Here is a 24727-nt window from a genome sequence, read left to right as displayed (position 1 = left end):
AGCAGTGAGGGATCGGTACGGACTAGATTAGAAGCATTACATAATCACGTGATACCAAGAATTCTGCTCCAGGTAACAGCCGGCACGGTTTGAAGTCATGGACAATCTATCTTCCTTCGTACCATCTCAGCTAGTGAGATCATGACCGTCATCCAGTAAAATCATACATTGAATTATCAGAGCACTATGATAGCTCTGGCTCTCACACGAGTGAACGGATCGCGTCCCATACTACCTTGAAAACAACAGTCTTCTACAGTCTTCCTGCTATCAACCTGATATTGTTAGGTATTCGCAGGTTTTTCTTTTGATACAAGCCATATATTTATTTGGCCATCACACAACGGTTTCTCGAGACGTGTGACTCCCAACCGAGCTCTTTTACTCTAGAAGAATTGCAGTGGTCAAGGATCCGCGCGACGTTCGGCTTTGCCTTGACGCTAACAAATCATACCTTGTATTGCAACTTGGTTCAAGCATTATATCAGGGAGATAGAGCCTCACACTTGTCCCGATCTCGCACGGTTGGCGCCATCATCCACATATATGATCACTTTGGTGAGGAGAGTGGGTAGAAAATGGTCATAGTATCCCTCGAGAGAGACAGCAATGGCAACAACCGATTCCATGGGTGCACTAGCATACGTGAGTTTGAATTTTTGGGTAAGCTTGGTGAGGGTACTTTTGGGTGGGTTTCAGAAAAAGCCTGTACAACAATGTGTTCTCAAACTGAATGTCTACAGTGAGGTCTACAAAGCGAGATCGAAAAAGGACAATGCTGTCGTTGCTCTCAAAAAGATACTCATGCATAATGAGAGAGACGGGGTAAGATGACCGATTGGGATCACCGCGTTAGTAGATGCTGATTGATGCCCTCGAAGTTCCCCATAACCGCACTTCGTGAAATCAAACTTCTGAAGATGCTATCTCATACTAATATCTTACATCTTAAGGAAATGGCAGTCGAACGGAGTAAAGGTAAGTAGAACTTCCTACCGCAAAGTGAACCGTGCTTATACCAGCACAGGGGAAGGACGTAAAAAGCCAAGCATGTACATGGTAACACCATATATGGAACACGATCTCTCAGGCCTTCTGGAGAATCCTGCTGTTCAGTTCACTGAAGCTCAAATCAAGTGTTATATGCTTCAACTTCTTGAAGGCCTTAGATATTTACATGAGGTACTAGTTCTTGAGAACTACTTAGATCTTTGCCCTAACTTGTTATAGAACCGTATATTACATCGAGACATGAAGGGTCGGTGAATCATCAAGCAGCAATACAGCCTCTCCGACTAACCACCTGATAGCTGCCAACCTACTTATTAGCAATAGAGGCATACTTCAAATTGCTGATTTCGGATTAGCCCGACCATATGAAGAGGCCCCTCCTCAGCCTGGGCGAGGCGGTGGAGAAGCACGAAGGGATTATACTACACTCGTTGTGACTCGATGGTATCGCCCCCCCGAACTGCTTCTTCAACTCCGGCGTTATACGACAGCTATCGACATGTGGGGCGTTGGGTAAGTAAATTATCCCGATCTTCGTGGTGATGTTAGTCTGACTCTCGCAGATGCGTCTTTGGGGAAATGTTCAAAGGAAAGCCGATCCTTGCCGGGAATAGCGATCTCAACCAGGCGCAGATGATTTTCAGTCTTGTAGGCTCGCCTACAGAGGAGACTATGCCAGGGTGGTCTTCACTACCAGGGTGTGAGGGAGTGAAGAATTTTGGTAACAGACCGGGTAATTTACGTGAAGTATTCAAAGAGTATCGTCCACCCTCCGAAAAGACCAGGTGAATGGAAAACTTCGAATATATGCCTAACCTCTTCTCAGGCAAAGCCCTATAGCGATATCCTTGCTTAGTGAGCTTTTAAAGCTCGACTGGCGGAAACGGATCAATGCTATCGATGCTTTGAAACATCCTTACTTTTCTAGCCCACCACTACCGGCACGACCTGGAGAGTTACCTTCTTTTGAAGACTCCCATGAGCTTGATAGGAGAAGATTTCGCGGGCAAAAGGCACCCATGCCACCGGCACCTGCAGGGGGTGCTGTAGGGATTGGTGGCCCGAACGGAAGTTGGGCAGGTGGCTCAGGGAACAGAACAGGCGTCGAAGGTCGAAATAGTCGTCTTCCAAGCGCAGCCCGTGGTACTTGGAACAACGGGGTTCAGGGAGTCCCTCCACAGCGCTCTTATGACAATCGTAACTGCGAAATGCACGCAGCTCGATCGAGGACAGGTGGGGAGGATCTCAGTCAAGGATCCTGGCATAGAGGGGGGTTGCCACCTCGTCCGCCAACGTCAAATCACCAGATGTGGTCTTCCGGTAGCATAGGTAGATTGGGACGAGACAGAAGCCACCAGGCTCGCGGGCGGTCTGAAGGGAACCTAGACTCCTACATTCCAAGCTATGCTGGCGGAGGCGAACGTCCTTGGGAGAGAGACCACAATCGGGGCTACAATACGGATCGGCGTGACATCAACAATAGTGACTCAGCCTACCAACCTGTGCGAAGAGACTTTTCGCGAGAAAATCTGACAAGACGAAGGAGCCGTAGCCCCTGCTCTAGGGAAGGTGGTCGTGATGCAGCTAGGACAGTCCATCGCAGGTGATTCGGTTTCACCCGTGCCACCACGACCCTGCAATCGCTAATTGTCGGATACCTTGTCATTGACTGATCGCATAAATCACAACGCCATTCATTCTTTGGACTGGAAGCATGTGGGCTTAGAATTAGTAGCAGACATAACAAAGTATTTTGGCATCAATTCTATAAGAGCATGTATTCAAAGAAAGGCTCAAGTGGTTCTATCAGTTTCTCGTTCACTCTAGCGAGAAAGATAGCTAATAACGGAAGAAAGTAATATTACCAATAGAAATAGAAATATAAAGTAGAAAGGAGCAGCGTTGTTGAATATTCTGCCGACAGGCTAGCATTGTAGACTAACTTGTTTTCTCATGTCCCAAGCGCATGAGGAAATCTTGAGTCGGAGTAATAGAGCCGTAGATAGCTCGCTAGCGTATCACGGGTTCGAATCAAGTTTAAGGGGAAATTGTACTGACAGCTTCATTCGACGAGTGCCGTTGAGGGACCTCTGCCGCATAAAAAATGAACTAGGTTCGCAACTAATTTTGTGATTCCCTTCCGTTTCTAGATCCTTTCGGAGAATGGGTAGTGACCTGTCCACCTATACCTTCTAGCCATAGGTATAAGCACAAGAGAGGGTCGCTTTAATACAAGATGCGCGTCATAATTCGAGCTAGAGTAAATGATCAGTCAGGAAAGTCATAAGGTGATATCGAGAAAGAGATTTCGTACATCCGAGGCTTTCAAGTCTCTCGTACAAGTCCTTGATTGTCATGTTGTCGACACTGCTGATATCGGCCATCAAGTATGCCACCTAATATAGTCAGCTTCGCACTGCTTAGACATGTCAATGCATAACGACATACATCACCTCTGCTATCAGTCATTTGCTTGTCAACATTGTGATCACCAAGAACCTCATTGACTGGAAGCCATCAGCAAAGCACACATTATTCCTATTTCGTAGAAAGAAGCCTACCTTTTCGCAAAACACCCGGAACGTTCTGATGAATGAAGATGACCTATTCCAAAGAATTAGTCATTATTCAAAGTTGAAAACTTTGTTCCTGTACTCACTCGGGCATGGTTGGGTTCATCCATCGTCAGGGACCGCAGAGCAACCTCCGGCAGGTTTACGGCCCCCAGTGTTGTGCCCTCATTAACATATCTCACCAAGGCTTCTGCCACCTCAACGCCAATCGCACGCTGCGCCTCCTCTGTGCTACCGCCAATATGTGGCGTGAGGATCAAATTCTTGAGACCCCTAAGATCCGTTGCCCAGTCATTGAGGCTTTGGTTGAAATAATCACCATTTCCGGCTGGCTCATTGGGATAGACATCGAGAGCGGCACCCGCCACTTTGCCGGACCGCATTGCATGGATTAGAGCAGGAATGTCCACGACACTTCCCCGACTGGCATTTATCAGATAACTGCCAGGCTTCATTTGCTCAAACTGGGGTTGTCCTATCATGTTCCGTGTCTCCGGGAGCTCAGGAACATGGCACGTGATGAAGTCCGACTCAGACAAAAGGATTTCAAGGGTTGGTACTTGGCGAGCAGTACCCAGTGCCATCAGGTTCACTACGTCGTAGAAAATAACAGACATGCCCATAGCCTCTGCTAGAACCGACAGTTGAGCGCCAATGTGACCATATCCAATTATGCCTAACAGGAACATTAGCCGACAGCAAATGATGGTAGAATCAAGAGAATACCAAGGGTCTTTCCGCGGATTTCCCAGCACTTGTTGCTCACTTTGTTCCATGTGCCGTTATGCATCTCATTGGAACGGTCACCCAGTTGACGGGCAAGAGCAATGATTTCAGCTATAACCAATTCTGCGACACTACGAGAATTGCTGAACGGTGAGTTGAAAACAGCAATTCCATGTTCAGCTGCATATTGCAGATCAACCTGGTTCGTCCCGATGCAGAAACAACCAATGACAATAAGATTCCGAGCTTCCTTTAGTACACGAGCGCTCAGCTTGGTCTTCGAGCGAATCCCAATCACGTGTACATCTCTGTTCACGGGGGAGGCAAGTCAGACAGATACTAGAGCTGAATCAGATACGATGATACTGACCGAATTTTCTCGATGAGTTGATCTTCCGGAAGGGAGGATTTAAGGAATTCCACCTGATAGCCCTGTTTGGTAAGGATGTCCCTACCCGTTTGGTTGACGTTTTCCAGGAGCAGGACCTTGATATCCTCCGTGGCAAACGGCTTCAAGTGCTTTGCATTTGCTAGCGGTATCGTACGGCTTCCAAAAGCCGAGCCACCATGGCTGGAAGGAGCAGACTGGAAAGAAGCGGTAGGAGAGGTGGAGAAATTCAAGCTTTGTGAAGGGTTGAGATTCAATCCCTCTTGGACATTGATGTCCCTTGCAGATGTAGCCATTTGGTAAGATTGGGTATAAGAAGATAGAGCGTGGAAAAGTATTCTGTTACGTTAGAAAATAGAAAATAGAGGGCACAAGAAGTAGTGGTGTATCCAAAAAATATAATTTGAGTGAACAGTAAGACCTAAAGTGACAAGGAAGGGGGTACTGAAATTTAAAACCTCCGGAACCGGACTTGAACAGAGGCGTTCCACATTCTTTGTGACTAACACCTCATCTGGCGTTATGATCTGTTTGAGTCATCGAAAGGCACAGCAATTGTTTGGCCAGTTACTTTTTTGGAGGGGCAAGCAACAGCGGGGCCGAAACATCCCCTCTTGATCCGTATCCACACAAATATCTCATGATTTTTAACTATCGACTCTGTACTCCGTATACAATTTAACCTTGGACCATGAGAGGCGCCATATTGTGTAGAATAATTCTACGAGGCTAAGCGATTGGCGAAAAGATAATTTCATTGATTGTACCCTGTACTCTATATCATCCAACTATCATGGCATATGCAATAACAGTGGTCTTCTGACCCAGGTGACTGGGATCTCGCTTTTACCGCTTTCACTTTTTTTTTCTTGGTTAATCGAGATGCTCACATAACAGTCATTGGCCCGCTAATTGATCTCGTCTAAAGTAACATTTGACTGGCCAGATTCAAACCTGAAGACCCTCCAGTTTCTTCGCAGTCTCATCTGCACCGCTCACAGCCTTCGTAGTCTGCTTGGCTTTGTTTTTGTTGGAAGTACTATCTTTCGGCAGCTCTTTGGAATATGGGATAAATTCGGGAGCGCCCGGGATATACTTCCTCAGAGGCTCTGGCACAATAATACCCTATCACATTATCAGTATCAACAATCATCAGCAGGTGGGTTCAGAGTCATGACGTACATCATCTGTCTGGTAGTTTTCAAGCACACAACAGAGTGTACGTTCGGTTGCACACAGAGTCGCATTCAAGGCATGGACATAGGACTTCTTCACATCAGTAGCCTTCTTCGTGCCATAGCGAATCTCTAGGGCTCTGGATTGATAATCGGTACAGTTGGAGCAGGATACTAGCTCCTTGTACTCTCCTTGAAATGGAAACCACGCTTCAAGGTCATACTTCTTCGAGGCGGCATTGTTCAATGCCCCCGAAACAATGGCGACAACCTGGTACGGCAGGCCAAGAGACCGGTAGAACTCTTCCGAAGTGGCCATCATTTCGTCAAATGCTTGCCACGAGTCTTCCGGTTTCGTGAGAACAAATTGTTCGATCTGGGCCGAGTTAGCATTACAAGCAACATGGGTAACCTAGGGCTTATCACCTTCTCGAACTGGTGGACACGGAAGATTCCCCATGCATCCTTACCATGAGCACCTGCCTCTTTCCGGTAGCAAGTACTATATCCAGCGTACCTGCGTGCTAGTTAGCCTGAGGGAGAAGTTGACTAGAGATGCCGGGACCACCAACTTGATTGGGAGATCTTTATCTTGCAGCCATTCTCCGTCATGCAAGGCTGAAAGCGGTTGCTCTGAAGTAGCGATTAGGTACTTGTCGGTGGACTTGTCTTCACTTTCCGTGACTTTGTAGAGCTCCTCGTCGAACTGTTCAAGCTGGGCGGTCTTCGCCATCATGTCCTTGAGCATGAATTGAGGGGGTTGGTTAGGCTTGTAACCTTTACCCCAGAGGAATTCCAAGCCATAGTTTATGAGCGCGAGATTGAGGAAAAGCCCATAACCTGTCAAACAGTAGCCGCGGTGGCCAACCACTTTGACACCACGCTCTGAATCAAACCCATCGAGACGAGTGAGAACCTCATGGTGCGAAAGACAGTTGCGCTTCTCGACCTTCACGTTGTCGGGCGCCCATGTCCTTATTACGGCATTGTCGTCCTAACGGCAGTCCTTTCGGTTAAATAAGTCTCTAGCGTCCGACTGAGTATAATACATACTTCATTGTTGCTCACGGGAACAGAATCATGAACAAGGTTGCCAATAGTCCGAATTTTGCCGTCTCTTTGCTTTTCCTTCTGGATAGCCAGTTCCTCGGCGTCCTTCTTGCGCCTCTCGAGGTCGGCTTTCTGTTCCATCAGGTCATTTGCGTCTTCCTTGTTCTGTTTCAAGATTATGTCAGTTTTCTGTCAAGCAATAGAGAATACGATAGATGGATTATATAAAAGTATAATTGGAATTATATGTAAAATAAATGCGAACCTTCTTTCTCTTGCCAATTTCTTTTTGGAGTGCATTAAGCTGGGAGTTTATTTGCATAACCTCATACCGTGCTATAAGATATCCGAAATCAGCCGTTTAGAATGTGAATATCTGTTAGAAAGCAGACATAGCATACCACGCCGCGCCTCTTCATATAGGGAGAGGACCTCATCAACGACACTCTCCGGGGCGTAGCGTTTCCGTTGACTCTCTTTGATCTTGTTCGGATCGCCACCGCGATCACTGATGAAGTCTGCCAGATCAAGCATGATGAACGATTTTTTCTTGTACGATACAAAAATCCAGCGTCCCAAGATTCAACTAAGGAGGACAGAATAGCGGCGACAGTTGGCGGGGAGGACAGCTTGTAATAAGTAGGGAAGGAGGGGCTAGAGAACTCGGTTGGTGTATCATCAAATGGAGGGGCAGAAATTTAGGGGCTCGACCAATTGGGTATAGCATACTCCTACTAATGAAACTTAGTCGGCCGCTCTGCACAAACTGCATCTGTCGGCTGTCTCACCCTTCCTTTCTTATGGGACTTGATTCCAAACACAGCTCTCATGCCCTGGGAGATAAACTACTGTGTATGTATTAGATTATGTAACAGACAAAGACAGTACTTGAGAAATCGAGTGCCGAAAGAATCACAGCTGCGCCAGTGAAGAGCTGCAAAAAAACGTATCCCAGAAATACAACAACCTAGGCTAATCAACAGCTATGTTGCCTCTCCGAGAAACTGGAAGTGATATCCAAACGAGGCGTAGCCATTTTCGACCACCTAGGTCAATACCTATCCTGCTACATCATAGGCCTTATCACATTACGGCGCATTTGTTGCCTCCTGCCGGCTGTGATGGGTTTTGCGACTTTTCGATCTCCCCAATCATTAAGTCAAACGCTTTCGCAACATTATAGTCGAGACGAGCACTAGCCTCAGTAAATGCACAATGGAATTCTTCACAAAGCTGCCGGCCTTCATCTAGAGACACCTGGCGTTGCTCAGATTTGAGATCGCTTTTATTTCCGACAAGCACAAGGGGTACATGATCGGCACCCTTATTTCATGTCAGCTTCTAAGGTGGCTGCAAGGACCAAATTGGATACTCACAAGATGGTTCAAAATCTTGTCACGTATGACCCTCACCATGTCGAACGACTGACGTGAAGCCACCGAGTAGACAATAATATACCCATGTATTCCGATGAAATGCTTGGAGTTCAATATACTGTACTCGTCCTATAGCAGTATTAGCCACCCACGGGGCTCTAGGCTCAGGCCAGATTTTCTCCATACCTGACCAGCTGTGTCAACGATTTCAGTGGCATAATCTTGGCCGTTGTATTTGATGATTCGACTGAACGTGTTTTCGATCGTCGGATAGTAGCTTTCTACAAAATGATGTTCAACAAATCGAACTGTAAGAGAAGATTTACCTGGGAAATATTTTAGTAAACATGATGCGATCGAACAAGCAAAGGATTGTCAAAGAGATAGGAGGCCATACCCACAGAGCGACTGCCAACAATAGCTATTTTGCGCTGCTTCGGTGCACTAGGCATCTTCTAGAGTACGGAGCGGGGAAGTGGCTATAAAATATAAGGCGATTCTTGCGGAAGTTGGTCAATGAATTAGAGATTTTTGCGCACAAAGATATAGGCTTCTCGAGGTCATTAACAGGTATCTAAGCACGAACCCACGGTTTGTTAGAGGCCTCAGTGGTCAAACTTTGTCAATTGTGTAGCACCCTTATGATAGGGATGGCAATCAGATCACAGATGAGCTCACCCGGAAGTGGCGAATAGGCAATCCAGGAGCGCAAACAAGTCAAACGGCAACTAGAACAGAGCTAAGTACCAGAATCGCTATTACGTCAAAACAATATTTATATTTACAACGGGACCTCCACAGCAAACAATCTGGATGGCAATCTAACAGAAAAAGTACAATAAATACTGAAAAACACCCTTTTGACAATGGAATGTTGTTACTTGTGTTTTTCCAGTCTTCCGTTGCAAGTAGCGATCATCAAAGGATAGGTGGGCAGGCCGCTCATAGCGACCATTGCAAGAACAGGTCTTTATTGTTACAGTTTACATATGGAGTAACTACTGGGCTGGATGAAAATCGAAATTGCATATAGATATCTCGGAGCTTTATTTATAGACGTGCTTTCTGGCGTATCTGATTCAGGACATCCTTCAAGCGCGTTGTTGATCTACCTCCACGTTCTCCCGAACTTTCAAAAAGCTGCGAGTCTTGCTCAACCTTCTGGTGAAACTTTAAGAATTCTTCTGCCGTCGATAAGACTAGTAGAAGACCTTCGCCACGAATTGATTCCCTGATTTGATTCAATGCCTCCTCGTTGAGACACAAGGTAGCCAAGACAATCGAGAGGTATCCAATCACAACATTATAATGCACTTCGGACACAGAGCGCGCCTTATCTGAATTAGCTCAATATGTCCTCCAATTGAGAATGATATACTCTTACCTGATCAACAAATGCAAGCCCCGCGGAAAAGTGCTCGAGAAGTAACTGGAGTAGTGACGTAGAATCGGAAGCTGGATTAAGAAAAGCAGCTCGTGAGAGCTCGCTTTGTTCCGACAAGTTTATGAGCACACCCAAAGCTAAAATGTTGGCATTTAAAGATCCATGTTCATCCACATTGCGATTCATCGATGCACCAGACAACCCAGTAGTGGCAAGTTCCACAAAATCCGAGACCATGTCAGGAGTAGCAAACTCTTCGCATAGCGAAGGCACATTATTTGTAAGGTTGAGTATCACCCTGGCATATAACATAGGAATCTGCTTACTCCGATCAAACTGACAAAATGGCAGAAATTTACCATGGTTCTCGAAAAGCAGCCGGGAAAAGTTGTGATGATGATACGCTGATGTTCCCGGTAACATCGAGTGAGATTCCAGAATCAAGAATGACAACCTTGATAACTCATAGCTCTCGAGACTTGCTTTGGAGGTTGCATTGTCACATTGTGTTATCAGCAAGTCGACGATTTGTTCCGTTAGCGTCGCGGGCAAAGGTTCAATGTCGTCCCCCTTTTTGAGGAAGATAGAAATGCAGGATTGGATGCACGAAAGTGTCACCAAGCAGGGAGAAAGGCTCGGCGATGGGGACGCATTGAAAAGAACAGAGGAAATCTGAGGTAATGTCTTTTTGAAAGATCTTTGCACGACCTTGGACAGGCTGGTGGTTCCCTCAGTTGCCATATTTATGATGTCTTCGGTCATAGTAAGAAGCTTGTGAGACATTCCCAGGATTGTGGCCCAGAAAGATCTCAGACTTGTGTGAGAGAAAAGACCATTCGAGCAGATTAGTCTAAATGCACACAAAGCCATGGACGTAATGAGAATGTTTTGATCATCCGCGATGCACTTGACAAGCCGTTCATTGAAACCATATTCGGAGAATCGACGCACAAAGGCATGCTCAAGAAGTTTTGTGCATAGCTGTGCGAAGCTACTACATTTCCCAGAGAGAGAGTTATTTGGATCCTCGATGTCTTCAAATATCACCTCAACTGACTCCCGAAACCGTGCGTTATCTCCAGCCTGTCTAAGCTCATGTATGCTACGGACAGGTCTAGATTCGATTTCATCGTCGTCACTAACCAAATTCTGGTTACCATCATTGTTTGTGATGTGTGCCAGACTTGCGTCACCAGGATGTGGCGAGGATGCCGAAGTGTCCCGCTGTTCAAGAGCTGTCAAGCTCAGAGGATTACCCAAAAAAGATCGTTGGCGTGCATAAGTGATCCTAGAGCCCCGTATTCTGGAAAGCATCGGAGTGTCCGCTTTGATGGCCTTTTCAGAGCTATGATCTGTTACTTCATCCGGATTTTCACAGTGGCTTGCGCGAGGGATGTCGGTTTCTTGCAGAGGCCGGGAGTTTTCTGAGTGTATGTTTTCAGCTACAATTGAGTCAGAACCACTCGATCCAGTCTCCTTTGACGGTACTGCTATACCTAGCAAATCAACCAGTCTCTTTCGAGCAGAGACAGTTCTCCTGTCATGCCCAGCTTCCGCCAAAGTCCGGCTGGGGGTGCTACCGTCTGAGATGGGCTGTTCTTCAATGCGAAGCCGTCGTGACACAGACGCAGCTGGGTTGTAAGGGAACTCCGATTCTCTGCGTTCAATATGGGATTCCTTCAGAGGACTGCAATTCCCTTCAATATCATTAGACATGTAAGCAACATCAGCCGCACAATCATATCTAGGCTCGTTAATATCCGAGGCTGCGTCATCGCTATCGCGTACGTCAATCTGGTCCAGGGCTGGCCGTGACTGCTCCGTATGCATATACCTCCTCTTCTTTCGACTGCGCTCGGATTGGTACAGGCCTCTATTCGGAGGAGTAAAAGGCTCCTGGGCCAGTTGATAGCCTGCAGATCCACTGCGTTTTTTAAATAGTGTCGGGGGCCCAGTTGTAACTTTATCCGCTTGCGATCGTGTGCCAGGGGACGCTTCCGCTGATGAACGGCCAGGCCTCCCCGAAGCTCTTCTGGCCGTATCTTTCTGGGGCATTTAGGAGTGGTAGTTCCAATCAACTGCGCATGAGTCTATTATCTCTCAAGCGTAGCGGGGTGCAAGGCGCTTGATAAAGGTTGGTCGCATCCAGATCTGCTTGTAGTGCCCAAAAAAAAAAAAAAATTCGAGTGGGCTATGCTTTAAGGGCAGGTGTCAGATCGCGTTGGAACGCACCATACCGTGGACAGTCGAATAGATAGATGACTGGACTACAACATCGCACTATGTACTATCTGGTACTCCGTACAATGCAAGCTTCCGAGGTTGGCTTGACCCACCATATTTATTGGTACTCCGTATTTCACTGAGAATACTTTACTAATATCCGCTGATTCTCCCAATCACGGGACTGACTCAACAGCTTCCAAAAGGTCAAGCTTCTAGATTATAAATGCTCAATGCAATTGTGCACTCGTCCATATGAATTGTGTCCTTTGTTATACAGTCAGAAGTTGTGGAAATGTAGTCTACCGTACTTCTGTGTATTATAACTAAGATTAAAACTTAGGCCACGATAAATTCTAGCTACTTCGAGTTTGAGCATTCCTATTCCCAATGATCAGACACAATTCAACATTCACTGCATTGGGTCCACCTTAAGTATGTTGGAGGCTTGAGAAGGCGAACGTTGACAATGATGTCATATTTACATATAAGCTTATTCTTATAAAGGCATATTTGCATAGTTACAAGGCGTTGTCTTACCGTGTTGGTAAGGGAAGATTTATAGTCAAGAGGAAAGCTGTTCTAGTGTGGGAAATGGCATTTATAACTTCTAGAGTCAGTGCATTGTGTAGACGGTGAAAGGAAAACGGAAAGAAAAAAGCCTTGTGTCTACTTTCCGCGCTTGATACTCGATAGATATCTACTTAATCCGTCGACTATCTTACGTCTTGCTTACTATTCCACATTTCCGTTGCTTTAAAGTAAGGGTCAGGTGCCGATACCAGGTCATAGCTACCCAGTATACAGCGACGTCGCCGAATTGACCGGATCAGCTATTAAAAGTACCCTCGGGTGCCTGCGTAAAATTCTATTGATTGGGGTTTGGAGTCACAGGGCAAAGTGATCCAAAAGACATAAATTGATAGAAGGATGAACAACCACGTACCACCTACTTAAGTTAGTTATTGGCTTTAAAAGGTTCACGGCGGTCGGGGAAAAGCACTGTTCACGAGTTGGTACCCACTAGGGGCATATGGTACAAAGTGTGAAGAGGATATTTTCATTAGCAATTGTTTCGAGATGTATCAGATTAGGCGGAAACTCAGTCCCGAACTTGAAAGGCGTTTGTTTAATGCCCATACCCAAATCTTGGGCCGAAGTTGATTTTTCAGGCTAGCTTGGGTGCTCTCTCAGAGGATAATGGACGGTTCTAGACTGATTGCATGTGGTTGAATCCACTTCTATGAATAGTTTACCGCAGTACTACCGTGATACTCCGTATTACGATTGACTACGGAGTAGTACTAATAGCCAGCTTAAGTAGTCCCACTAACTTATTGTACCAATGAGGAAACGTTTTAGCCTCGCAGATTGTTATCCTGAGCTTTACATGCCTGCAATACTCTCTAAACTCCAACCCAACCCTTCTACCTTGGTAACAGGTTACTTCGCTGCAAATATATTTCCTTTCCTGTTTCTTCACCACTTTTCGTCTCTTTCATTTGTGGAAGGCAGGGATAAGCTACCATAGCCAAGACGAACGAGATGTCAGAAGCCACTCCCTCCCCCGCGCAAGGCGTTGGCCCCATCTACAGGCCCGATGGCGAAAAGCCCACAGCGACAGTATCTAAAGACATATCGTACGAGAATGTCCACGTTTTACCTCAGTCCCCTCAGCTGATCGCTCTTTTGACGTAAGATGAAGGCCGATTCAAAACTTATAGGCTAACACTAGTCAGTATCCTCTGCTGACCCCTTTCGTAGCATGATCAGAGATAGAAGGACTAGCCGTGCCGATTTCATCTTCTACTCAAACAGGATCATACGCCTCCTGGTGGAGGAGGGCCTCAATCACCTGCCAGTGGTTGAACAATCGGTCACGACACCTGTGGGTCGCGTCTATCTCGGAGTCCGGTTCGAAGGGAAAATATGCGGCGTTTCCATCATGAGAGCAGGAGAGGCGATGGAGCAGGGTTTGAGAGATTGTTGTCGTTCTGTCCGAATCGGAAAAATCCTTATACAGAGGGACGAGGAAACTTGCAAGCCAAAACTGTTCTATGAAAAGCTCCCTGGTGACATCGCAAATCGATGGGTGCTTCTTCTTGATCCTATGTTTGCAACAGGCAAGTTCTTCGACTCAACGCACTAAACGAACTAACACAAAACAGGGGGCTCTGCAACACTTGCCGTTGAGGTGTTGAAAGCAAAGGGGGTCCCGGAGGACCGCATTTTGTTTCTTAACCTTATCGCAAGCCCTTCAGGCGTTGCAGATTTTGCTGAACGCTTTCCAAAACTCAGAGTAGTGACTGCTTTCATAGATCAAGGCCTAGATGACAAAAAGTGAGTATCTCGGGTCTATAAAACCTACATTTACATTGCTGATCAAGGCCATTCTAGATACATCATACCAGGGCTTGGTGACTTCGGCGACCGCTATTACACACTGTAGCCATACCAACAAAGATTGTGGCTTCAGAAACCACTATGATATACATACATACATATGTATGAATAAAGTACACGTTTACAGCTTAACGATGTCGCAGCTGGATTCCATTCACAGTATTAGGGTATAGTATCTTCAACTAAGAAGTGTGCCGCAAGTTCAATGTTACTTCATTTGGTACGCTGCGGGATCCTCTAAGTTCAGAGTCAGTATTCATCGGCATATGTATCGTTCCGATCCGCTTCCTCGAACCCAACATCACGAGCACTGGGGGAAGTAGCGAAATCGTTCGAAGGTCTGACACGAGGATCATTATCCTCGTACTTGGTAGCAGTATCCTTGGCAACCGCGTCACAGGCATCCACCCAGTCCGAGTATACATCAACAGCAGCGGAGAGATCTAAGTATATATCATAAGCAAATGCCACTCACGTAGAAGAGATCATGCACGCACAGTTTATGCCCGTCTGAAATCGCTGACCGCAGACTTTGCAGGACAGGTTCCCTAGGCCAAGTTTCTTGTCTAGTTTTACGACGATGGAGTTTTCGTGATTGCAGAAAAGGCACGCAAATGTCGTAGGCAACGGTTCTCTCTAACTCAGTGTTAGCGACGGTAACGCCGAGGAATCAGAAGGTGGTCACCTTTCTAGGTTGCTGTGGTTGCCTGCTCGACTTCTTCCGCTTACCCTAGATTCATAGAAAGCTTAGAGAAAGGTAGATTGGCAATGTGTAGAGTGGCATACCATGCTTCAGAGTTTCTGGGTGACGCGACCGGCAATTCAAGATGTCCTTTGATACTGTAAGAAATTTGAACCTCTTGGGTTGACAGCTCAACAGCCGATGTGAGTTCAGCAGAGCAATGCACGAAACTGCTGCAAAGTCGGCGGCAAATTTATGTTGTGAAGGCACAAATCTAGTGAAACAAAGCGGTGCGAGCAAGTGACCGGACCGATTTTATCTGAGTGTGCTTCGCAGGCTATGAGGAAGTTTGAGTGCTTCAGTGGAGGACTAGGGATCTTCGGGGAGGGGGGCTAGACAGGTATAGCCTAATCATCCACTACATGCACTCCCCGAGACTGAAGAACACTATTCGGTGCACAAGGTAATGGAAAAGCAACCAGTTGGTTGACTGGTGGTAGATTAGTCATCGAATGGTAGTTAACCTAGTTAACTAACATTAAGATAACTGTAGAGTGACTAGTCAAATGATTAACTTAGTTCCCGCCCGAATCGGCCAGCCATACAACTTCATACAAAAGATATCTATAACATCTCGGCGATTATGAGTTAGCAATTTATGAATTAATCAATGGTTCTATTAGGTAGGTAATATATGTATCAGAATATTATCAAGATTTTTTCTTAATATAGGGTTATATAATGACTAGAGATCCTATATGCTAAGTTAACCTTAATAGTCACTGGAGATGAAACAAATGAAATGAGAACAAGGGGGGGGGGAAGAAGATCGAAAATATTTATTGTTGTTTGTATGATTTATATAAATTCCACAGATCTCTGCTAGTTGAGATACCGTGAACTGAGAATGGCTTTCGTATGGCGCGGGTGGTTGACTCGGGCGGAAAGTACACCACCGTACGTTACAGAGTATGAATATAACTACACTATGTAGCTGTGTAATGTGATGCATTCGAAGTTGTAACAATTAAAATTCTATATGGATAATAAAAGAGCCCTGGAGGAAGAGCCCTTGAAATCTGCAGAATACTGGTCTGAAGAGGTAAAGATATTAGGCAGCATAATGTTAAAATTTGTACTTTACTGAGCCACTTGACTCGAGCATAGACACCTGAGAATTTCGGGGAAAGCCTATACCAGTACAACCAGGCACTTGCAATCTCGAAGCTGTCCAAGTAATGGGAAGATACTCCGTAGAAACGGGGTAGATAAAATCATGTGATGTAAAAGTTTTGTCCAATCATTGTGAACTTTGGGGGGCTTGGTGGAGGCGCAAATATTATGTAACTGGATAGGGCCGACGCCTCGCTTAGCCGACTTTTCTGTGGGATTTCGATTTCTACTCTCATCCCGCGATCGAGCAGCAAGCAGCAAGCAGCGACAATCGATCCGACTCACCTCCACCAGAGCGTGTGGTGTGATATCCTAGTCTGTCTTCAAGCCGCGCAAGATAGACACGAGTCGCAAATATGGCCGTTGGAAAGTATGTGAACGCCCTACTCTGTTATGAATTTAAGTTGCAGCAATTCGACCGTATTGCGCTCTTGCTGATTTCATGGCAGGAACAAGCGCTTGTCGAAGGGCAAGAAGGGTGTTAAGAAGAGAACTGTTGACCCTTTCACCCGGAAAGACGAGTACTCTGTTAAGGTAAGTTGACGATTCGAGAGTTTGTGGATTTTGCTAACAAGAATAGGCTCCCTCTACCTTCCAGACTAGAGAGTATGGCATCGCCCCTCCCCCCATTTCGTCGTCAGGACTTTCAGATATTATTCAGCCTCGTTATAGACATATTTTCTCGCATTCTCCCTGTGCAAGCCAGTCGCTGACGTTCCCTTTGTTGAAGTGTTGGAAAGACTCTGGTGAACCGTACCAGTGGTCTGAAGAACGCGAACGATTCCCTGAAGGGCCGTATCTTCGAAGTCTCTCTTGCCGACTTGCAGAACGACGAGGACCATGCCTTCCGTAAGGTCAAGCTCCGCGTGGATGAGATCCAGGGAAAGAACTGCCTGACCAACTTCCACGGACTGGATTTCACGACCGACAAGCTGCGATCCCTTGTGCGCAAGTGGCAGTCGCTGATTGAAGCCAACGTCACTGTGAAGACGACCGATGACTATCTTCTCCGTCTGTTCGCCATCGCCTTCACGAAGAGACGCCCCAACCAGATCAAGAAGACTACATATGCTCGCTCGTCCCAAATCCGCGCTATCCGCAAGAAGATGACCGAGATCATGCAGCGCGAGGCCGCTAGCTGCTCTCTCGCTCAGCTTACCACCAAGCTCATTCCCGAAGTTATCGGTCGTGAGATTGAGAAGGCTACCCAGGGAATTTACCCCCTGCAGAACGTTCGTTTCCCTCGGTCCTCGTCTATTATTAAATATTTGCGACTCATCTAATGCTCCATTAGGTCCACATCCGCAAGGTCAAGCTTCTCAAGTCTCCCAAGTTCGACCTCGGTGCGCTTCTGAACTTGCATGGCGAGTCTACAACCGATGACAAGGGACACAAGGTTGAGAGAGAGTTCAAGGAACAGGTCCTTGAGAGCGTTTAAGCTCTAGCTATTCGCTGGTCATGGATTCTGGTTGCTCTGCCATCTTGGGTTCACGGTGCCACTGCTCCAAGTATGATAAGTTTATGTCAAAAGTAGTGTCGTTAGCCAACAAATGACAGTATATGCAAGTTGTTCACAACGCCATGCAGCTTCTCAGATAGGCCTTATCACTGGGACGTTTTAATCTTATTCATGGGTAAAGCGGAAGGGTAAACATTCTAGTTTGGTATGTTCAACGTTTGGCTGATATCCTTCCTAGTGGTTGATCACTAAATTGTAGATATTGTGAATTGAAGATACATCTGATTGGCGGCTTCTTTTTGCTATAGGACTTGTGCGTCCACTATCGGATGACCCCGTACTCGGTATATTTTAGGCTTCCAACTCCGCTTTCCTGTATATCGTGTTATATGAGCATCACACATGTCTTAGTGTAGGGCATGCGGAAGGTCGGCCCAGGCTTAAAGAAGAATAAAGCTTGGCAGTAATGTGTTAGAAGTCCCATGCTACATAGTTATCATTATTCAGGCAGCTTCTATACCTAAGGCTTTTCCCGCTGCCAAGAAATCGAATTCTCACTGGCCACATTCCTCAGTCCTTTACGGGGTTTTGCATGAACCGCGAGAACCGCTTCTACATGTAAGATCGCTTTTAGGTGCGCTCCGTGGAGGTCTTCTGCCCACCTCCTATGCTATCCGGCAACAGCCTTGAGTAACTGGGCCACATTGGCTCAGATGCACATCCGTTGTAAGCTTGGCCCTTGGAGGCGTTCAGGCCTCAGGGTGATAAAGTGCGGACAAATCTAAGGGCCGTGGCTTCAACGGCACCCTTTCTTTGTCGTCTGTACCCTCATTGCGAATAAAAATTTGGGTACTTGATATGAAGAAACCTGATATCAGTAGGGAAAACGATTACTCCCTTTGTTTGTCGGGATTTCCTTTGTTCATTTATTAATCATTCTTATATCTTGTTGGGTTCCATTCCAGCACCTTGCAGGCCGCGCTAGAGATCCTAATCAGCTTAGATCTGATTTCTTTGATTATAGCAGTAATCTATTGTCTATCTTTATATTATCAATATATCATAAGAGCAGAAATATTCTGCCTTATTTTAAATTTTTGTTTTTATTTAGCTGTAAGAGATGGGGCAGTCAGCTAGCTGTAATCCCAGTGACAGTATGGAGAAATACAATAATATAAGCTAACCTCCCTGAATCTCGATTCAGCGCGCCTTTAAAACACTTCTTATCTTCACATTTTCGTCTTCCTGGATCTAAATTTCAGCACATCTTTAAGTATTTCTTATTTTTATTTTCTTATCTTCCTGAATTTTGATTTAGTATACCGTTAAATATTTTTTACCTTTACTTCAAGAGACAAGTTATATTAAGATGTTACCAATCTATCTATAAGTAATATATTTAATATGAAAGAGAATTTATGTTGAAAGTATGTGATAGAATAGCCAGCTATCAAGACCAGGATCACCAGAATAATGTATTATAGTAGTTAGGAGAATTATAAGAATATTTTATATTTTATAAATTAATTATAAGATACAGATTTCTTCGTATAAAGCTACTGATTTTTTTTCAAATTAATCTATTCTATGGATATAAATTATCTTTAAATGAATCTTCAATCTATAATAATTAGCAATCAATTTCTTATTTAATTAACTGTTAGGGATTGCTCCTTAATGCCAAGGATATATCATCTATAGAATAAGAAGAAATAGCTGGTATTTTGTGATAGGATCTACTTGTCAGGGTAGAAAGCCTGTTGACTAGATAGAGAATCAGCCATTAAATATTGTATATTTATATAATAATAACAAAAATAGTCTATCTCCACAAAATAGACTGATTCTTGTAAGATTAGTAACTTCTTATAAAAGAATTAATTCTATAATTATTATAATATATCATCCTGATAACCTTGACCTTGATAACTAGATTATTTTATTATAAATAATATTTTTTTACTGGGATAAGCTATCTGGCTTAAATATTAAAGATAATTTTATATATTTTTAAATTAAAATAATAAAAGTTTAATAATAAAAAATAAAAAATAAAAAATTTATAAGATATATAATATAGACAGGATTACATGCTATTTCTGTATAATTTTATAGATATTTAAATATATTTATATAAGTAAATTTATTGTAAAAAATTATAAATAAACAGAATTCTTATATTATTATTTTTTTATCCTGTAGTTATCGTTTCTTTAATCTTTTATAATTGTTTTATTTATTTTTTATAATTATTTTATATACCTTTTATTATTTTTATTATTATAAATTTTAATTATTTAATAATTAAATATTTTTATAATTATTTCTTACTTTATTTATTCTTAAATTATATACTTTATATTAAGTTTTTTAATATATCTTTCAAGACGGCTTTTAAGAAGAAGATTTATATATTATAAAAATAATTTATTAAAATCTAATATTTTTTTATATATACTGTCTCTGTACTGTTAATATTAACTTTAAAATTTTAAAAAAAAATTTCTATAATATTAATTATTACTAGAATATTCACGCTTCAGTATTATATTATTAATATTTTAAAAAAAGATAAATATATTTCATGATATATATTATTTAATCTTTTTATTATATTAAATAAAATATCAATATTAGTTAGACTAATACAGAAATACTTAATAATATTTATAATTTTATTATTATTTTTAAATGATAAATAGCCCTGATAAACTCAGATTAATAAAATAAAAATATTAAATCTAATTATTATATTTAATTATATAAAAAGGGCCCACGCTTGCCAGTTTAATTTTAAAAAAATCTAAAAAATTATTCAGATATAAATATCTTATAGATTATTAGAACAAATACCTAATTAGTGGTATTTTAATAAAAAAATATAATAAAAAATAATTTATTTTTAATTATTTATTATTAAATTATTAAATTATTTATTCTTTTTATTGCCAGTGCTACCCCCGAATAATATTAAATATGGAAATATAATTTTTCATTATATCTAATATTAGAAAATAAAGATTATATAGTCTAGATTTTATTTCTAAAATTTTATTTAAATATTATTATTAAAATAACCCGTGTCCAGCATCCTGATATTATCAATAAAAATTATATTAAATTATAATAATAGTATCAGTATATGATGGCGAGTGACATGACATAGCACATGATCTAGTATATAATATAGTTTTTACTTACCTTACAGATCACACGTGATCTTATTTTATTTATTTTATTTATTTTATTTATTTTATTTATTTTATTTATTTTATTTATTTTATTTATTTTATTTATTTTATTTATTTTATTTATTTTATTTATTTTATTTATTTTTTATACTTCTTTCCTTTCTTCTCTCATATTTAATATTCTAGTTTAAATATACTGAATATGATTATTTAATTAGTCTTTATATAATATTAAATATTATAATTAATTTTTTTTAATTAATATTATAAGCAGCTAGTTATTTAGCAGGACTACTAGTATCTACCTGATATATATTTAGTAAAACTAAAATAATTAAAATAAAATAATTTAAATTGAATCTCTGAAAAAAACAAGTAACTAATAATTTTTTTAAAATTATAATAATTAAAGAAAGCCAGGCCGGCTTTATTTTATATAAAAAATCTAAAATAATATTTAATTATTCTGCTGAACAGAGAAAATAATAATTATTAAAAAATCATTTAAAAAAAATTCAGTAAAATATACAAGAAAAATCTTAAAAAGATTTTTAATCTAGTTTTTGATCTTATAAATAAAATAAAATTAAAATTAAATATTATAATTAATAAGTGTAACACACTCGCCTAGAAATAAAATAATTTAATTAAAAAATATTATTATATTTTTTTAAATATAATATTTAAATAATATTAATAATATATTATATAATTTATAATAACCAGAGGGCAGAGGCCCCCGAATTTAGAAAATCTTCTAAAATTTTTAATTTTTTAATATTTATTAATAAAAAGACCCTGTCTTTTAAGAATTAATTAATTATAATATAATAAAAATTAGAAGCTAATATAGATTATCTAATTATTCTAGCTATTTAATATATATATATATATATATAAATAGCTGTTGTGAAAAAGATATTTAAAAATTTTTAATTTTATAATTTTATTTTTATATTTTAATATCTAGCAGTAGAGACTGGTATTATTAAAATCTATTAGAAAAATAATTTATATCAGTAACTGTCTTTTAAGTTAAAAAAGATAATTATAATTTAATTTATAAATAATAAAATAGACTTTAATAAATTTACAGAATTCTGTACTAGTACTTCAAATTTTATTAATTAAATAATAAAATAATTTAAAAAAATTAATTTATTATTTTGTTATACTTTGCTAATAATCTCAGATATTATTATTTTAATTATCTTTATTTTAACTGGTTTCTGAATTTTCTAAATTATTAATTATATTTTAAATCTGGAGCCTGAAAATCATATTTATATAATAATTAAAAAAATATTTTATTTATTAAAACTAAATTTCTTTAATTAAAAATTATTTTAATAAAAAGATGGTCCAGGTCAAGCAGTTAAAGATTATAAAAAATAAATAAAGAAAAAATAATATTTAGAAAAAGTCTTTTTTTAAATATATTATAATAAAATTTAATAAGAAAGCTACCATGTCTCTGATATATACTATTTATTTTAATCTTATTATTAATAGATAATAGTGTAATAATATTTTTTTATTCTTAACCTCGGATGACATGATATTATATTAAAAAATATAATTTATAAAATATAGAATTTTACTAGATTATTAATGTTATTAATTTATCTGGCTTGATCTACTTCTGTTATAAAATAAAATTAAAATTAATTTATTTTATTATATTTCTAGAAATATTTTAAATTAAAATTTTATAGACCAGAGCTATTAGCAGAATATTATTTATTATAATAAATATTTTTAAAAAATATTAGAGTAGCCGTGTTCTGTATTAATTTTTATATATAAATTAATATTATTAAAATTTTTAATATTAATAATTTATATTACTTCTAAAATCTTATAATATAAATATTTTAAATAAAATTAAAAGAATATTAATTAGAGCTGCCGTGTTCCACAGATATTTTTAAAATTAGAAATTTAACTTATTTATTATATCTTTAAATATAACTAAAAAAATAATTTTAGATAAATAAGATCCCGCGGATTAAGGTTCTGAATTAATAAAAAAATTAAATCTTGCCTAAATATTATGATAATTTAATTAATATTTTTTTTAAAAAAATCAGATACTCTTTTATAATCTTATTTTTATAATTATTATATAAAATTAAAAAAAACCTGCTGGGAGCAGCCCTCCTATATAAAATAATTTTAAAAAAATTTAAAATAATTCAGAAATATATTATTAAAAATTTTAAAAAAAGATTCATTATTTTTAATATAATATTATTTATTTTTTATTCTCATAATATAGAAGTCTGGAGGGAGATTATATCTTTATATAAATTATTAATAATTAAGTATATTAATTTATAAGAATCTTTATTCTATCTTACTAATTAATAAAATAATAGATTAACTGAAGAATACTAAGATCTTTATTTAATTTAATATTTATTAAGAACTTTATTGAATCTGCATAGATCCAGACTCTAAAAATCTAATAATATTTTATATCTGATATAGAACTTATAAATATTATATATTATTATTTAGTTTTATTAATAATTTAATAATCTTTTAATAATTTATTAATAAAATTTTTATAAATTTCCTGGATAAGTTCATTATTGTTTATATTAATAATATATTAATCTTTAGCTAAAATAAAATTAAATATAAATTTTATATATATTAGATTTTAAAATATCTTAATACTGCTGGCCTCCAGGCTACTATTTATAAATATAATATTATATAATAAAAACTAAATTTCTAGATTTTATAATTTTTATTATTAATATATATATAGATCTGAATAAGGCTACTATGATATTAAATAATAATATTTTATAATTATTAAAAAATTTAATCTTTCTTAGACTTTTATAACTTTTATTATTAATTTATAAAGAAGTAAAGTTAAATTATAAAACTTATAATTTAATTAATCCAGAAAAATATTTTAGACTTTGAAAAGGGCCCTGATATTTATATTTATATTAATATATTATAATTTATTTAGATCTATACAGGTAAAAACTAATATTATTAATAAAATAATAAAAAAATTTTTTTAATAAATTAATAAAATATAATATCCTGTAATCTATTACTCCAACACTATATTTTTATTAGAGTATAATTATAATAATTATAATAAAAAGATATTAATAATTATATAAATCCTGACAGAGTAGTGTGCAGAACTAGAAAAATTATAATATTTAAAAAAATTTAATATTTTCATAAATTATTAAATCTTAGAATATTTTATAATTATTAAGAAATTTTATATTCAATAAGCCTGCTGGGCAGAGATACTTTTTTATTATTATTTTATTATTTATTATTATCCAGAAAAAAGTAATATCCTAACTAATTATTTTATTTATAAAAAATCTATTATCAAATAATTAAAAGACTATTATTTATAAATATTATTAAAATCTAATTAACTGAAATTAAAGATTACTTCTAAATCTTAACCTGAATTCTCTGAATCTACTATAATAGTGGTTTCTATAAAATTAAATCTTTATATAATTAATTATATTTTAAATATTAATTATAATTATCTAGTCTTAGAGCCTCTCTGAGAGGAAATATAATAATCAAATAAAATTTATTATTAATTACTATTTATATATCCTGGATACACGAAGATATTAATTCTTAAAAATAATAATATTATTAAAATATTTAGAATAAAGATATTTAATATTATATAAATAATTATTTAATATATAAATATAAGAATATTTATTATAATTTATTTTTAAATTTATTTTATTTTTTACTAATTTTTACACGCCCGTGGTAATATATTTTAATAAATTTTTAATTTTTTTTAAAGGTTATTATAATTATTATATAATCTTTATTATAATAAATTATTCTAATAAATATATATTTTTTATTTTATATATTAAATGAAAATCTATATAAA

At 38.7% G+C, this 24727-nt stretch overlaps 7 protein-coding genes across 7 annotated transcripts; 3 read left to right on the top strand and 4 right to left on the bottom strand.

Annotated features, from left to right (window-relative positions):
• The first annotated feature begins 125 nt into the window (after positions 1-125).
• On the top strand, positions 126-2772 carry BO79DRAFT_202489 (CDC2/CDK family serine/threonine-protein kinase). Its single transcript, XM_025681652.1, has 8 exons — positions 126-688; positions 744-825; positions 882-978; positions 1028-1182; positions 1231-1258; positions 1311-1524; positions 1575-1769; positions 1838-2772. The coding sequence occupies exons 1-8, from the start codon at positions 579-581 to the stop codon at positions 2616-2618; spliced, it is 1662 nt and encodes a 553-aa protein (XP_025535353.1). The 5' UTR covers positions 126-578; the 3' UTR covers positions 2619-2772.
• Positions 2770-5172, bottom strand: BO79DRAFT_202487 (D-3-phosphoglycerate dehydrogenase). Its single transcript, XM_025681651.1, has 7 exons — positions 4681-5172; positions 4311-4618; positions 3671-4260; positions 3573-3615; positions 3460-3518; positions 3326-3407; positions 2770-3266 (listed from the first exon to the last, which is right to left on the bottom strand). Exons 1-7 carry the CDS (start codon positions 4992-4994, stop codon positions 3238-3240), a joined length of 1425 nt encoding a protein of 474 aa, XP_025535352.1. The 5' UTR covers positions 4995-5172; the 3' UTR covers positions 2770-3237.
• Positions 5173-5466: 294 nt separating this feature from the next.
• Positions 5467-7563, bottom strand: BO79DRAFT_202485 (serine--tRNA ligase SES1). Its single transcript, XM_025681650.1, has 7 exons — positions 7325-7563; positions 7189-7259; positions 6927-7088; positions 6446-6867; positions 6300-6390; positions 5881-6249; positions 5467-5823 (listed from the first exon to the last, which is right to left on the bottom strand). Exons 1-7 carry the CDS (start codon positions 7455-7457, stop codon positions 5647-5649), a joined length of 1425 nt encoding a protein of 474 aa, XP_025535351.1. The 5' UTR covers positions 7458-7563; the 3' UTR covers positions 5467-5646.
• A 193-nt stretch (positions 7564-7756) lies between these two features.
• Positions 7757-11759, bottom strand: BO79DRAFT_202479 (Rheb small monomeric GTPase RhbA). The gene is made up of 6 exons (XM_025681649.1): positions 11180-11759; positions 9684-11125; positions 9412-9631; positions 8486-8580; positions 8300-8428; positions 7757-8246 (listed from the first exon to the last, which is right to left on the bottom strand). Exons 1-6 carry the CDS (start codon positions 11736-11738, stop codon positions 8007-8009), a joined length of 2685 nt encoding a protein of 894 aa, XP_025535350.1. The 5' UTR covers positions 11739-11759; the 3' UTR covers positions 7757-8006.
• Positions 11760-13285: 1526 nt separating this feature from the next.
• BO79DRAFT_211268 (uracil phosphoribosyltransferase) lies at positions 13286-14503 on the top strand. Its single transcript, XM_025682993.1, has 4 exons — positions 13286-13600; positions 13671-14029; positions 14075-14246; positions 14304-14503. The coding sequence occupies exons 1-4, from the start codon at positions 13452-13454 to the stop codon at positions 14353-14355; spliced, it is 732 nt and encodes a 243-aa protein (XP_025535349.1). The 5' UTR covers positions 13286-13451; the 3' UTR covers positions 14356-14503.
• On the bottom strand, positions 14453-15427 carry BO79DRAFT_180750 (transcription elongation factor 1 family protein). Its single transcript, XM_025680104.1, has 4 exons — positions 15096-15427; positions 14995-15039; positions 14807-14945; positions 14453-14752 (listed from the first exon to the last, which is right to left on the bottom strand). Exons 1-4 carry the CDS (start codon positions 15096-15098, stop codon positions 14559-14561), a joined length of 381 nt encoding a protein of 126 aa, XP_025535348.1. The 5' UTR covers positions 15099-15427; the 3' UTR covers positions 14453-14558.
• A 957-nt stretch (positions 15428-16384) lies between these two features.
• rps1 (40S ribosomal protein eS1) lies at positions 16385-17952 on the top strand. Its single transcript, XM_025682992.1, has 5 exons — positions 16385-16534; positions 16614-16698; positions 16745-16770; positions 16895-17396; positions 17459-17952. The coding sequence occupies exons 1-5, from the start codon at positions 16521-16523 to the stop codon at positions 17600-17602; spliced, it is 771 nt and encodes a 256-aa protein (XP_025535347.1). The 5' UTR covers positions 16385-16520; the 3' UTR covers positions 17603-17952.
• Positions 17953-24727: the final 6775 nt, after the last annotated feature.

Source organism: Aspergillus costaricaensis, assembly GCF_003184835.1.
Source record: "Aspergillus costaricaensis CBS 115574 unplaced genomic scaffold BO79scaffold_39, whole genome shotgun sequence".
In the NCBI taxonomy this organism is placed as follows: domain Eukaryota; kingdom Fungi; phylum Ascomycota; class Eurotiomycetes; order Eurotiales; family Aspergillaceae; genus Aspergillus; species Aspergillus costaricensis.
The sequence above is the reverse complement of the archived record's forward strand: the minus strand, read 5'-3'. Positions and strand labels throughout refer to the sequence as shown.

Coding starts and splice junctions, on each gene's coding strand:
- BO79DRAFT_202489 (XM_025681652.1), top strand. CDS start 579: ATGGTCATAGTATCCCTCGAGAGAGACAGCAATGGCAACAACCGATTC. Junction 826..881: donor TGCATAATGAGAGAGACGGG/GTAAGATGACCG, acceptor ATGCCCTCGAAG/TTCCCCATAACCGCACTTCG. Junction 1,259..1,310: donor ATTACATCGAGACATGAAGG/GTCGGTGAATCA, acceptor ACCACCTGATAG/CTGCCAACCTACTTATTAGC.
- BO79DRAFT_202487 (XM_025681651.1), bottom strand. CDS start 4,994: ATGGCTACATCTGCAAGGGACATCAATGTCCAAGAGGGATTGAATCTC. Junction 3,408..3,459: donor TGACTGATAGCAGAGGTGAT/GTATGTCGTTAT, acceptor TGACTATATTAG/GTGGCATACTTGATGGCCGA. Junction 3,267..3,325: donor GAGACTTGAAAGCCTCGGAT/GTACGAAATCTC, acceptor CATTTACTCTAG/CTCGAATTATGACGCGCATC.
- BO79DRAFT_202485 (XM_025681650.1), bottom strand. CDS start 7,457: ATGCTTGATCTGGCAGACTTCATCAGTGATCGCGGTGGCGATCCGAAC. Junction 6,868..6,926: donor TTCCCGTGAGCAACAATGAA/GTATGTATTATA, acceptor GACTGCCGTTAG/GACGACAATGCCGTAATAAG. Junction 5,824..5,880: donor AAAACTACCAGACAGATGAT/GTACGTCATGAC, acceptor ATAATGTGATAG/GGTATTATTGTGCCAGAGCC.
- BO79DRAFT_202479 (XM_025681649.1), bottom strand. CDS start 11,738: ATGCCCCAGAAAGATACGGCCAGAAGAGCTTCGGGGAGGCCTGGCCGT. Junction 9,632..9,683: donor GGCTTGCATTTGTTGATCAG/GTAAGAGTATAT, acceptor AATTCAGATAAG/GCGCGCTCTGTGTCCGAAGT. Junction 8,429..8,485: donor TCGTTGACACAGCTGGTCAG/GTATGGAGAAAA, acceptor ATACTGCTATAG/GACGAGTACAGTATATTGAA.
- BO79DRAFT_211268 (XM_025682993.1), top strand. CDS start 13,452: ATGTCAGAAGCCACTCCCTCCCCCGCGCAAGGCGTTGGCCCCATCTAC. Junction 13,601..13,670: donor CAGCTGATCGCTCTTTTGAC/GTAAGATGAAGG, acceptor CCCCTTTCGTAG/CATGATCAGAGATAGAAGGA. Junction 14,030..14,074: donor TGATCCTATGTTTGCAACAG/GCAAGTTCTTCG, acceptor AACACAAAACAG/GGGGCTCTGCAACACTTGCC.
- BO79DRAFT_180750 (XM_025680104.1), bottom strand. Junction 14,946..14,994: donor AACCACAGCAACCTAGAAAG/GTGACCACCTTC, acceptor ACACTGAGTTAG/AGAGAACCGTTGCCTACGAC. Junction 14,753..14,806: donor ATTTCAGACGGGCATAAACT/GTGCGTGCATGA, acceptor ATATATACTTAG/ATCTCTCCGCTGCTGTTGAT.
- rps1 (XM_025682992.1), top strand. Junction 16,699..16,744: donor AAGACGAGTACTCTGTTAAG/GTAAGTTGACGA, acceptor TAACAAGAATAG/GCTCCCTCTACCTTCCAGAC. Junction 16,771..16,894: donor TCTACCTTCCAGACTAGAGA/GTATGGCATCGC, acceptor CCTTTGTTGAAG/TGTTGGAAAGACTCTGGTGA.